The sequence below is a fragment of the Ixodes scapularis genome, unplaced genomic scaffold, assembly GCF_016920785.2.
Source record: "Ixodes scapularis isolate PalLabHiFi unplaced genomic scaffold, ASM1692078v2 PGA_scaffold0__279_contigs__length_252992795, whole genome shotgun sequence".
Lineage (NCBI taxonomy): Eukaryota > Metazoa > Arthropoda > Arachnida > Ixodida > Ixodidae > Ixodes > Ixodes scapularis.
Window position 1 is genome coordinate 233,846,820 of NW_024609835.1, and position 14,313 is coordinate 233,861,132.

The window sequence follows — 14,313 nt, forward strand, 5'->3', positions numbered from 1 at the left end:
AGAAAGTGGAGGGCTTCGGGAGAGGACAACGTTCTGCTTTTCTCGACCTGCAACGGGGCGTACGGTCGGCGACGAGTTAAGAACCTATGGGATGAAGAAAGAGCAGAACAAGAAAGTGCAATGGCTTGTCCCGTTGTTGTAGGGATGGAGTGAAGAAAACTAAGTATGAGAAAACAAAAACTGAAGGTCGGTCATGGTCGCGTTTATGCACGGCTGTCGCAAAGCATCTTGAGATTGTTCGCAGCGGGGGTCCTAAACCTTTCAGTCTCGAAAAAACCTCGCCAACCTTGAATTCTAGCCGGGAGGTACCCCTTCTGGTCTTGACACTTGCATTTTGGCAGTTCAGGAGCTTATAGAGCCTATTATCATTAATTAATGTGCTCGAAAACGTTTCGCCCACAGGTATACGTCAGTGGGTGGCGCAGTTCTTTTAAGATATGTGGTGCTCAAACTTGGAGAAAGCTTCACCTAGGGGAACAAACGATCAAGAAAATTCAGAATCTTGGAGAAATGTGGGTACTCTGAGGAACCCCTGTATTCCCAGGAACCCACTTTGAGAACCCACGGGTTACAGTGTACCGAAATTCTCTTTGTCTAGGCAGCGCGCCACCATTCTGGGTCAGTGTACCAGGGGATTTTATTTCTGGCCTCTTTAAGCGAGAAAATCCATATTTGTGCCAACGAGATTGTATGCCGACATTTTGTTGTGCCTGCAGTTGATCACTACCCAAGCATCAATCATTCTTCGTAGTTCTCTAACGAGAGAACTTGCAAATAAGCTTTTATCATTTATTTTCAAAGGAAGGCATGCTTTCTCAAATAAAGAAAGGACCATGCAAATGACCGCATGTGTTCACTGTGGATTTTCCCGATGCTGCCATCGATGAGGCGGTGAATTTTGGCGGTAGTGGCAATATTAAGAAGTCCTTTTTGGGACAAGAACGAGGAATGAAAGATGATATCATTTGAAGAGATAGGTGTGTATAAGTAAGGGCTGAATAGTTAATAGTGTGTACAAAGCCAAAGACACTGACATTAATGAGAAAGGCTTTAAGCGCAATGATGCTTCACCGTGATCTAGATGTTGTTTTTTCACTGCATGTTTCAATTGCTCAGCTGTTCTGGAGGTTCCGATGACTCGCCCAAATTCCCCTTTTCAATGCGTTGGCAACCCTTGTTGCACTGGGAGCCATACTATATATAGTATGTTGCAACTCAAAAAGGAAGGCCGGGAAGGAGGAAGCACACAAAACGCTAAAGAAACGAGTAGGTTTCCCTCACTCCTCTCCAACGTTCCGTCTGCTTCCTCCTCCCTGGCCTTCCTTTCCCTCACCCTACCTTCTTGAGTTGCAACGGAGTTTAACAACGGTGGAAGCACTCTTAAAGGGGAACCCTAGCAATTTTTTTTTTTTTTTTTTGTCTTTGATTTGGCTGGAAATTGGCGACCGCATCTAGAAGTCTTTCTCAACCAAAAGCCAAAGTATTTTATAAAAATAAAAGGACTCTCGTGAAATTATTGAATTTTCAATCTTCGCCGGCGCGTGGGTTCTAGGAGGCGATTCTCTAGTGGCAACAATGAAAAAGTCCTACTTTTCCTTACCTGTGCACGTCACCTGTGGGCTTTTCGAGGTCGCCAGCGATTGAGATTTTTTTTCTCAGCTTTAAGGTTAAAAAGTTTTTTTTTGCAAGGGGTAGCAATCTGTGCCCTGCAGTAGGTTGCACAAACAATTCTGGAAAAGCTTCTTTGTTACTCTTCTTTTCATAAGAGAAAAAAGTGAAAGCCGTTTACAACTCCCTGTAACGCCGAATGGGAGCGCAGCTCTTGAGGAGAAGGAGGGAAGAATACTGAGGGGAGGGTAGACTACCCCTCCTCCTCGTCCTCCCCTCATTCTTGAATATGCTCCGGGGGTCACCTGACCTCGGGGAAGGGGGTCGTGTGACCTTTGGGACGAGGGGGGTCACATGCCTTGGGGAGTCACGTGACCTCTGAAGGTCACGCGACCGTGGGGGTCATGCGACGCTTGGGGGTCACGCGACCTTGGTGGGTCACGTGACCTTGGGGGAGGGCGGGGGCACGTGACCTCGCGGTTATGCTGACGACGACGCCGACGCCGCTCAAGCCGGAAACGGGCGCCTAAGAGCTGCGCTCTAAAAAATGCACTCCCCAGCAGCTGTGGAGGAGAGCCACATCAAGCTGGTTTTGCACGAGGTGTGTGCCGAGAGAATTAATGTCACAGGAAACATTCTCGCTTATGCTGGGAATGCTTTACAGCCGCATGCTAAGAGTTGAGTATCCTGCAGTTGGAACAGCTTCAAGAGTGGCAATCACGGGCTCATACCGGTTGTGACCACTATTACATCCGTCGAAAAAGGAGCGCTAATGGTATCGAGAAAAATAGTGCACATTCCGGCACTAGTTGACATACGGCACAGTCACATTTGCTGTTCACAACTGCCGCAATAATTTTTATATATATATATATATATGTATATTTATAAAAATTATATTTGTTTTGGACTTTGAATCGAGCACATGCTCTGTGTTCCACTCATGCAGCCGATCTGTGTAAAAACGAGAAGTGAAACGTCCAAACAAAGTTTAAGCCTGAGTTTACTCACGACTTTTGACATACTGCTATTTGTGTCTGGTATTTCAGATGTTTCGAGAGCAAGTGTTGAGCACCATTAATATACGATAAAGCCGTCGCCTGGTCGGTTTGTCAAATGTTTGGCATGCAATTTTTTATTGCAAGTGAGGTGGTGAAAATGCCTTCTATTTTATGGCAGAAAAATGTCATAGATTGTTGTAAAGATTTTAGAACTATGAGCATATTAATTTCATTGAGGGGAGGTGTGTAAATTTATCGCCGATGGATGTGCACCCGTTAATGCATGTTTGAATGCATTGCATTCTATTATGACTGTAAACAATGAAAATATGGGTACCTATTTTTGTGTTCGATAACTTCATGTTCACTTATTTGAATTAAAAATTGTGTTATGTACTTACGCATTATTGCATGTTCAAATTTTTTTTTTTTAAGCAATAGCATTAAGTAGCTTGTGTCACAGAATAGTCGGCGTCGGTGCCGTCGTGACGGAAAAATCCTTATTGGTCTATAGGGTCATGACGTCAAAGCCACATGACCTCGCGCGGGAAGTTCAAACAGCGCTCACGTGAAACGTGACATATGCGTGAAATGGAAGTGATTAAAAAACATGACATGTAATGCAAATTAAAGGTCGCCGCATGTCTCAAATAATTTCCTTTTATAAAGTAATTTATTTGGCGTAAATAAATTTTTGAAGAATTTCAGACAGGATTTGAGCCTATGACCCTTTGGTTGCAGGCCAGATGCAACTAGGCCATGTCCGCCACTTTCTGGTCGCTGGCAATAAGAGCATGAGAAGCGAAAAAGAAGGCGATGTAAACGGGGCCCGATAAGGCTATCGTATTCCGCTCTTAAAGGCAAAGCTTAAGCGTCCTCCCAGTCCTTTTAATTTGGAGATGTATAGTGTATTTGTGCATTTCATACGCCTTTCATTGCACCTTGATGTTTGGCTTGGTGGTTGCGAAGTTCTTTTAATCTTCGTTTTAGCATGATCTTCATGAACAGCAACCTGCCGTTTGGCCTGCACGAATGCAAATCATTCAGTTCTATACATTACAACGTTTATGTGAATCACAGTCTACATCTGTTTGGCCACAGACCAGCATGCGGATGTTTGTCGCTGCGGAAGGCGAGCGAAGTACGCGCCACATGCACGAACGCTGAAAATGGCACCGGCCAGACGAGCTTCTCTCGAATGGTCTACAGATGTCTTGCTAAATTACTTAGGAATCTAGGACCATGTGCATGCTACAAAAGTGGCTACACTTGATGGCGTTTGCACCTGTAACTTTCCTAATGAAAATCTGAAACAAATTGCACGTTCCTGCTGGTAAGACAAGCGTTTTTTTGTACGCACATTACGAGCATTCTGCGTGGTGCTTGAGTAATTTGTCAAAGAATGTATGCGTGACTCGCTTCCCACCAGTGACGTCACGTTTAGATGGTGGGTGAAAACTAGGGACAATGAAGTTTGGATTGTGGTAGTGACCGACATATCACTTTATTAAATAACAAAGCAAATCTGGGGGAAAGAGATAACATTTTGGAAATTCAGATTATGCCTTTGAATTAGGTAGCTTAAAAAATTGGCAAAACTCCCCTTGAAGTGTTTTTTTTTTGTTGTTTTTTTGAGCTGATAGCTGATGGTTTTTAGTGGCACTGTCATCACTATTGATGACCTGAGACAGTTTTCTGTTTCTCAAAATTAGTTGGTGAAGTTTGTTACACTCTAAATGTAATTATTGTAAATAGCCTTAGATTTTTTTTTTTTTTACTGTAAGGGAAACATTTAAGTGAAAAGTTATTCGAGTATGTTTCGTTGTGCGTGGTACCTGCAACTTTATATTATATTCAATTGCTCTTAAGCTGCACGTTATCTTAGTTTCTTAGATTTGCTTTGAGGAACACCTCAAGAAGGAGGAAGCTCTCACAGTAGTTTTTTCTCGCCTTGGAGTCCAACATAATTCCAGGCATTTCTACAGGCTACTGTTTGGCTTATTTTTTCTGGGCAAAGCAGGCAACTCTGCTGAAAAAAGATTGCGCGAAAACATTATTGTTTTCCGAGGGTGTCATAAATTCCAGAACTGCACGCACCGGTGTAGAGGGATTTCAGTGCTTTTCTTCCACAACATACCAGTCTGTTGATGGATGGTTCAAGCTGCGCCGGCACAGCGTGACGCCATCTGTGTCGTCCTCACAGGCCAGTTCTATGTGATGATGTCCCCGCAAGACGTGCTGCAAACGACGTCGCCCCGTGCCCTGGCCCCCAGGACCCACCAGTTCAGCCCCAAAGGGGAAGGGAACCGCACCGCCAGGGACGAGAGGCGCAGGGCCACACACAACGAAGGTGGGGCTTTGGACGTTGCCTCCTTGGGGGGGGGGCACTTGCTAGAAATGAGGATCCCTAGGGAATCCTATCTCTTAGAGTGGGTCTCCTAGACACCTGGGAAATGTTCATATTAAAAATAGCACAAAAGAGACGGGACAAAAAGACGAAGAAGCACACAGGACAAACGCTAACCTGGGAAATGCATTGCCTCCATGTGGAACATGTCTTTAGGAGTGATCTGCTAGGGATAGGGAGATCCCCTAGGGAATTTGTCCCAAGGCATAAATTTCCTAAGGGCTTAGGGTATGCATGGCCAACCCAGTAGGCAGGTGCTGGGGGTGGGGGATTCCTAGGGGCCCCTCTCCCTTGGGATCTGTTGTACCTAGAGAGCCTAGGCATGAATCCCGTGGGCGCCAACTACAAATTCGTTCTGCATTGTAAATATAGCTCTAAAAAAATTGGTTTTTCGTTGTGAATTTGTTTTAGAACATTCTTTTTCCATCCAGGCTGTTTAAAAGAAATGTTTTTCCCTTTGCATATGTCCTTTCAAGAGAACTGGCAACGACGATATTAAACACTAAGGTGGCCGAGGTGTCGTCACTCTGATTCATAGCCTATTTGGTGGCTCTAGAAGGCCCTTTAAAGTGACTCTCGCGATGGGAACGTGACGTGCAGGGTGCATACTTGCGTGACAGGTTCGCTGCACCAAATTCACTGGGACGGCGGCTCGTGACGTTTGCTGAATCCATCTTAAAACTAAATGGAGCATGGGCATTTGCCGTAAAGACAGTTGCTCAGTCTAAAGCTATGGAGGGCCCGGCAGGCGCAACCCCACTCTAACTCGGGGTCGACATGACACAGCCGAGAGGCATGCCTCTGCGGCTTCAAGGACTTTGTGAGAGTGTCCACCGCAAAAATCTGGTCGTCCTCTTGGCAGGTCCTCTGACTTATCTGAGGGTTTTTTTCCCATTGCAGTGGAGAGGAGAAGAAGGGACAAGATCAACAACTGGATAGTGAAGCTGTCCAAGATAATCCCGGACTGTTCCAGCGACCTGAACAAGTCTGGACAGGCAAGCACCCCGTTAATAGAGTAGTGGCTTTACGCGGCTTCATCCTAGTAAGAAATGATGAGGAAGGTCGAGGATAGTTACGAGGCTACAGTTGACTCTGGATAATTCGATGCTCGCAGGGACAGCGAAACACTGCAAATTAAACATATCTAAATTTTTTTTTAAATGTTTTTATTTGGTATTTTATGGGAGGAGTTGATTTTTGCTTGCCTCCACTATGGAGACACACGGCATTCCACTAACAAAGACATTCAGTGTAAACTATGCTCTGCAAATTGAAAACCTTTCTTGGGGTGCCTTGAGCAGTTTCTTTGCCAAGAAAACTCCAAATTGCCATCTGTTGCCTCAGCAGTTTCCACGTCGGCGACACTCGGTCACTCGACATGAAAAGCGGCGCGATTGTTTGTTAGGCCTAACCAGTGAACGACGTCGCTGTCCTAAAGCAAGCTACAGCTCACGGCACGTTCATTGACATCAATATATTTGATGAACAAATCATCACGTAGGGCTGGCTGACGCCTGAAACCAAGCTTCATTGGCTGTATGCGCTTGCTTCCATAACTTCCTTGGGAACGGCTCCATGATGCGCATGCTTGCAGCACGGTGTAAGAGGCAGTTGAATCTCTTTAATTTGAACTCAAATGGGACTGAAAATTTGTTTGAATAAAGCAAAGTTTGAATTACCAGGAGTTTCGTCCCATAGAGATGCATAGGATGGGACCTGCATGTTAGTTTGAATCATCCACAAGTTTGAATTAACGAGATTTCACTGTATGGACATATTGGTGTGACCACTGCATGCGTCGCAGCTGCCAGATAAAGTCCTCTCCTCACCTCAGTTGCAAGGGACGCCACCAGGTGGCACCTCAATACGTGACTAATGGCAGCCTTTCACGGGGCCAGTTTCCCATGCCCCTCTATGAATGGCCTGCTTGTTTTCGAAGTCAATTTTGAAGCGCACCACGTCATCTAGAACTTAGCACTTGTGCTCTCAGGTTGCTCAGGCACTACTCCGCCGTCTATCCTGGTCTCGCGCCCCGATGGCGGTAGCAACTGTTTTACGTACGCGTTGAAGTGGAAGTATCACTGGCGCGGCGTTCGCGACAGTGTCCGTCAAGGTCGGAGCAGACGCCGGCGAACGTTCTGTGTGGAAAAAGCGCGTGCCAGAGTGCGACGAAAACGAGAACTTTCTTTTTTTTTTGTCGCACCGTCCAGACGGTGGAGACGCCGTCGGCTAAGCCGCTCTGGTGCGCGCCAAGGGAACGTTATCCGGTCGATCGCATCGCAGCTTTCGCGTGGCGCGTGTTCTCGCACATGTATACCTTGCTCCGTGGCTCGCAGCCAAGCCAGCTCAGTTCAACTTGGCTCGGCTGCCCAGCAGCTTAGTCGCGCCACGCTCGTTCCTTCCTCTTCCCGACTGTGCACGCGGTCAATTAAAATCAATAAAGTGTGCCCGGGTACGACTTAAGCTTGGTCACCATACCGTGGGCTTTTTCATGCTTCTCAAGTTGCCGGTCTTCTCGAGTGCATGAAAAGATCCTTCGAATCAACCAGTCCCAGAGGTAAAACTTTAAATGACCACACTTTTTTTTTTCCTACACTCACACATAATTGTTGGGACCCTGCCGCCGCTTTGAACTAACCGAAGACTCTAAAAAAGCAACTTTGAATTGCCGAGTCAACTGTGTCTGATATACTCCGTTTCGCGATAGCTTGGCGAACCCCGCAGGCTGTGGCCCCCATGACCCAAAAAGGGGCACGGATAACACTCCTTGTTCGAGACCACCGGAGCAGTACTACTGCTGCAGCAACGGAGCCCTCTGAGACAAAAAGTAGTCCTAGGCTTCTTTTTCTTTGAACGGCTATTGAACTCGCGCTGTTCCATCTATAAGGAGAAAATATGAAGAATAAAGAATAAATAATCACAAATTTACGAGTTTCAATTATATTTAAAGCAAAAGAGTCACGCCAAATCCGTATTTGCTCGATTTTTTTCATTTCGGCAATCGCCGGCGGCCATGGCAGCCGTGTAATCGGCCGTTTCCACTGAAAACATTTAACTGTGCCCTGGCATTAGCATCCGTCAAAGATTTGCGGCTAAATTGAGCGAACGGTTGTTGCGTATGGACCTGTTCTCGAAGTGCTCGCTATTCTAGCGGATGGATATGTTGCTGCAGCGGACACTCATTCGCAGTTGGTTGGTTTTATAGCAGTCAAATCTTGGCTAGCAGACGACAGCCAGTTCCTCCGGGCCTCGCGCCTCGCATTTGGCGTGATGAAACAAATGCTTCCGTCATGTCAGGTCATGTGCCTCGCTCTAACGCTGTTATTGGGTTGCGGGACTTTAGCCTTCGCAGTTCGCCAACTACCGTATTTACACGATTGTAGGTCGACTCGATTGTAAGTCGAACCCCCCCCCCCCCCCCCCCCATCGCACATCAGCAAAAAAAAATTTTTTTTTTTTAGATGCACATTTTATTGAAACACGTGAGAACGGCAAAGTATCTATTTCGAAAGCTGAGCCTCCAACACGCAATTGATGCCTTCTGGTGTGCTTTGGCTGTGCATGCACGTGCGAGGTGCACGAGATGGCCAGGCGTTATCGGAACTAGGAAGTTCACGCTGGAAACGGAACAGCTGAAGCTGCTCTGTCGTTCTCACTCCATCCGTGACTAGACTACGACTTGTCCGCACTGATGATGTCAGTCCCGTCGTCATCACTGCTACGTTCTCGAAGCACGTTGTCGGCGTCGTCCAATGAAATCTCGCACTTTGCAAATGACTGGATCAACGGCATCTTCCGCGCTTGCTCGGCGATCGCGTCGGACGTCACGGGTAGGGACCGGATGCGCACGTTTGTGTCGTACGTTGCATGCCTGACCTCCAACTCCGGAAGGCATCCCCACCTATCCAGACTTTGGCCTGCGGAAGCTTCTTCGTTTGCCGTCACACTTTAAGATTCCGCGCAACCGCAGACTCCACTGGACCATCACCCACACCGACGGGTCGAACTTGCGTCCAACAGCACAGTTGTTGGTTGCTTCTGAATGAAGAATGGCCATAAACGAGCACCGAAAACCTAAACTGCCCGGATCACGTGTTTCAATACAAATGAACATAGTTAGCGCACCAGCATGATCTTGTACTCGATCAAACGATGTGCAACCGTGAATCGTGCGAAGAACTGCGAAGAGAAGCCCCGGTGCCGTGGGTTGAGCGAGCCGCGAGCCGTGAGGCTGTTCCAGCGGCCTCCGGAGTGGCTCTTACGAGAAGTGCCATCACCCCCTGGGAGTCGGGCGCTCCGTGCTCTGTTCACCGTCGTGCATACGGGTTAATTTGCGAATCGCTACCAATAATACTCGTTTGCACAAATAAAAAATTATCAATTTGTAAAATGAGCGCACAAAACAGCGTAATGCTAGAAGTACAGCCGGCTGAACTCGTAACAAGCCGAGGTGACCATGATATCGCAATCGTTTCGTTTTTGCCGGCGGTGGAAAGCTTTGGTTCGATTATAAGTCGACCCCCCTACTTCAGATTTTCAAAAAATTGAAAAAAGGGTCGACCTACGTTTGTGTAAATACGGTAATCATGAAACAGAGTGTAGGGGAAAGCTGTGTGCTCTTTGGCATTGCGGGAAAGTGTCGCACAAACAGTCAGTGCCTACTTACGTACCAGTTCAATGTAACATCACAAACTTCGGTCGATGCAGTCATGTGACCGCGTGACTTGCCGTCACCATCATTTATCGGCCCAGAAAGGTTCTCCATATAATTACTTCCTCAGTACCTTTTTCAAAACTCTTTCTCTTTTTTGTTTCTTTTTTTCGCAAGAGTTGTTTTTTTTTTTTGTTCTTTTTTTGTAGGAATTCTGTCTCCTTCTGGACCGGTGTTTTTCGGCTTTGTAAGCCTCTTGCGTGAGTGGAGCCTTCTCCGCAAAAGGTGTGCCGCTGCAGGGTTGTCCGTACAAGAGAGGGGCCTACAGAGAGGTACCTGCCTTGTGTGGAGAACTCATTTTTCTTAAGGTTTTTTTTCTCAAAGTTCCTCTCGTTGCGTCGCCCGTGGGTGGCAGTCGTCGCAAGGCTCTTCCTTTTCGACGACTCCGCGAGGTCGTCCCCCAGGGAGGTAACCTCGCCCAGAAGGATGCTTCGTGACGGGCGGTTGTCGAGGGCACACCGCTCGTAAGAGGCGCTCACGACGAGCGGTTCCCTCGACACCAGAGGCACCCTTTTTACGGCAATGAGCGTCTCTCGGAGATTCGTGGCACAATGTCGTTCGCACAAAAAAGCGATAACCCGTTTCTCCCTTTTTTATTGAGCAGCAGAAACTCTTTTTTGTGCAGTAACCTAAGCGGTAAAGTTTGGAGCCTGCTAACAAACACTCTGTCCAAGTTAAGGCAAGACACTGGTTCTAAAGTCGACTTTTTTGTTTATGAATGGATTATAATGAAAATCAGTGTGCATATATGTTTTGGCTTCCTCTTTTCAAATATTCAATTAGTTCTGCAATATCTCAATTACTTTTTGAGTTACGAAGAAAATAATTAAGCCTAATTAGGTCATTTCTTACGACTCATTAAGGAACTTTCTAATACGAATTTTTTTGCATAAGTGATATGGATTTGTAGCTAAAGACCTGTCATGCAAGATGATGCTATTTATATTTTTGTAAAGATAGATCATTGTATAGAACTAGTCTAATTAGGTCAAGTACACTATTTAGAAAGCCTAACGAGGACACATTATCACTAGTAATAAAATTTCGGGCCCATACTGTCATACAAAAATAGCATCACCCTGCAGTTCACTTCTTTCTGAATTCAACGGTATAAAGTTTATAGAAATCCTTGAAGAACAATCTCCTGAAAACAACCGTAAGGCTAGGCATGTAGACGAAAAATGCGAAGCTGAGAAAATTGCAGTTGAAGTTTTGACACTCATTGCATAAAATTGAGTAAGAATCCCATGCAATAATGTTCAGCAATATGAAGCATAGTTCTATCTGAACAAATTGAGATGAAAAATTCTGCAATCCGTTCACAAGAACCTTTAAAAAATAATATAAAACTGAGAAATAATGTCTGCAATGTAAAATAAAGTTATAAAAGAATGAGTAGACTCTATAAGGGACAACGGGAGGAGGCACCAAGGGTTGCACGTTCCGAAAGCAGATTTTGTTTGGCCCTGAAAAGGGCCTTTGTTCGTGTAGCACTTGAAAGGGGAGCCCCTCACAGCTGTCCAGGACTGTAGTCCCCAGCTGTTCCAGTTTGGTGTTGCCTGTAGAACCTCTGCTTTGCATTGCTGCTGCTCTGGTGGGCAGCGCTGGCCTTACGCAAACACAGATTGTCCTTCTCCATGCTTTGAGAGCTTTCATGTCCACTACAATGAACTGTGTCCCAGCGTCGCGCGTCTGGCCTCCTGTGGTGATGCCGAGAAGGTCGGATTTGCGCTTGGTCGCCGACTTTTCCGATAGCGCACGCTTGCATTCGTCCGATCGTGCGACTCGTTGCGCCTGCTCGGCCGTGGAGTAGTATACGGTGTCGACACGAACCGCGCTCGCAAAGCTCGACAAACTGCCACTGCTGCATGGAGTCGCGATGTCTCCGGCTGATGTTTCCGGAAGATCCAAGGCATCCGGCGGTGCCGATCGCGGTGGCGTCAATCGCGGTGGCGCACTTGCAGCAGACAGCTTCGGCTTCTTGTTCCACGGTCGCTTCCTCTTCGTTCCGAACGCTTGCCGCGTGCTCGATTTCAACCGAGCGTCGTCCGGCATCTCGAGAACTCGAAGCGAAACAAAACACGCGCGACTTCGTAGGAAAACGAACCAACAATATTCAACGCAAGCGCGCAAACGGGAACTAAAACCTGCGCTCGACCACGGAGGAAACAAAGCAGACAGGCCTAAGGAGACGGGCGGAGGCGGGCCCAGGAGCAGACGACGCACCTCTCGCCAGCGCGGGAACGGAAAGGAGGAAAGGAGAAAAAGAGCGGAGGGGCGCGTTTAGGCCAATAGCAGGGGCGCTAGGCGCCGCGCGTGCTCTGACGTATGGGCACCTTGCTAGCCGGCCAATGAGCGATCGCAATTGGGGCCTTCGAAACCCACGGAATGCGGACGTTCCCCGATGTTGTCGCGATAATGAATGGAATGGGGACGTGGGGAAAATAAGCAGCTTTCCAACAAGACCAAGATGGCCGCGATCCGACGAGCGATCGCGAAACGCGCAGGGCGCGAAGTTCCACTTGTTTTCATTGAACTCGCTGTGTTAGGGCTCTGCGGGGACATCGTAAACATCATTTTTTGCATGCTTAGACATTCAATTCGACACTGAAACTTTGCAGGCAGGTACCTTAGACTACAATTAATCCAAATATGTGAATTTTGAAAAACGTGAAATTTCGCGTTTTTTTACCATTTTAAGACCCGCGTCTCCCCTTAAGTACAGAAATGTGCTTCACGTTTTCCACAACGGTGCTATGCAGCGTACACTAGTCCATCGGGGAAACTATAATGTTCGCCGACGAGACGAGGATGGCAGGAATGTCTTGCAGTCCCACTTCCGGCGCGAGTTTCCTACGTTTATTGGCGCTTCGGAATCTCTCGAGCCTCAAGCACATTGGCCGAAGCGCTACGATATGCGGGGGGACGCCGAGAAAGCCGCGCGACCGTTTCTGACTGAGGGCGACGTCTGGACATGCAGCAGTCGTCGGTGCACCTGCACAGCAAGGGGGGCATTCTGGCCAAGGCGTGCGACTACATCAACGAGCTGCGCAGCAACAGCGCCCGCCTGCCGGACATCCTGAAGGAGAACGAGCGGCTGGCCGTGGATGTGGAGCTGCTGCGCCAGCAGTGCGACCAGCTCAAGGCCACGAACCAGCTGCTCAAGGCCCACCTGCAGCAGCACGGCATCCAGGTCACCGAGGTGGTGGAGCACGCCTCCTAACCCCGCCCTGCTGGCGCTTCTGCCGCCTCGGGCGACGACGCCGGCTCCCGGCCGGTGAGTGTCCCTGCCACGCCCGTGGAAGCGTTGCGCGATCGGCGAGTTGCGTAGTCCGGGTAACCCGGGCCGGCGATTGCTGCGTGCGACTGCAATGCCTACTGGCGACCGCAGGCCTTCCGGGAATGCAACCACGAAAATGTGCGGAAGTTCTTTGGTTCCCCGCTAAAGGCTGTGAAACATTTCTGTTTCGAAGAATGCCTACCTTGTTCAAGTGATAACCAAAAACCCATCCTGGTTTCTGCATTTGTGCGCTACAGCAGTGCAGAGGCCTCTGGAGCTTGTAAAGAGCAGTGCGCGTATTAGACTCTTGGGCCCATTGATTTGTTTAGATAAATTGTTAAAATCTGCTAAAATAGGCCTTAATTTAAAAAAAAAAGACTACGTAGGAGCAGGAATAGCCAAGGAGATTATCTCGAGGAATGTTTGAGGAAACCCTAAAGAACCCAGTTTGAGAACCCACGTGGAAAGCTAGGCTAGTCTATAACAAACTCTTCTACTACGAAAATGCCCGTTTAACTAAAAAAGAGTAAGGTCCTGGCCAGTCTCCTTCCTGTTTGGTGTGTTTCTCTGACTACCACAACAAATTCCTGTTTAACAAATGTTTCTCTTTAATAAAGCAATTGAGCAGCCCCACAAAGCAAAAATGGCCTGTATAACGAGTTTTCTAGGTGAAAAGTAGTAGATATTACGCAAGTTCTCTCTCAAGTGACACGCCTAGAGGACAGAAACACTGCTGCAGTGGCGATAGTCAACACCGCCGCCACGCCATTCCTCTGCCGTTGTCACGCCGCACGTTCTCGGGTCCAAATAATTCGTTAGTGTGCAACTTTATGTCCAGATGACACTGTGTGACTATGTTACTCCGTAGAAAGCCTGTACGCAACAATGTAGCACAATGGTACAAGGTTGCACTCTGTAGTTGGTGACAGGTCAAGAGCGAAGTGGAAGCTCCTCCCTCTTTAGCAGAGCGAACACTGGAGAGGAGGCGACCTCCTCTCTAACGTTCACTCTGCTAATGTGGAAATAGGTGGGAGGAGCTTCTACTTCACCTGTTCGCGACTAAATTACATCATTTATACCCGAAACCATGAACACGCAGCGCGTCGCAGCGGATGCAGCGCCACCTCTGCCCCACAGGTCCACGTTCTCGCGCTAGACGGTGTAGATTCCTGCATTTATTTTGTTGCGCAGTACTGGTGGGAAAATAATTTTAGGGGGAAATGGTGCAGTACCGTTCAGTGCTTCAGTGAAGATTGAATCGTGTTACCAGCGTACGGCCTAAATTTATACAATCGCTCGTGTGAAC

The 14,313-nt window shown here is 47.6% G+C and overlaps 1 protein-coding gene across 3 annotated transcripts in view; it reads left to right on the top strand.

Moving 5' to 3' along the window:
* LOC8043890 (upstream stimulatory factor 2) overlaps positions 1-14,313 on the top strand; it is a 34,342-nt gene that overhangs the window by 14,890 nt on the left and 5,139 nt on the right. For all 3 annotated transcript variants that reach the window (XM_029976751.3, XM_029976748.4, XM_040503121.2), the window contains exons 4-6: positions 4,813-4,959; positions 5,917-6,011; positions 12,708-13,004. In XM_029976751.3, the coding sequence (XP_029832611.1) occupies positions 4,813-4,959; positions 5,917-6,011; positions 12,708-12,950 (485 nt within the window). In that variant the 3' untranslated portion in view covers positions 12,951-13,004. The remainder of the gene's footprint in view (positions 1-4,812; positions 4,960-5,916; positions 6,012-12,707; positions 13,005-14,313) is intronic.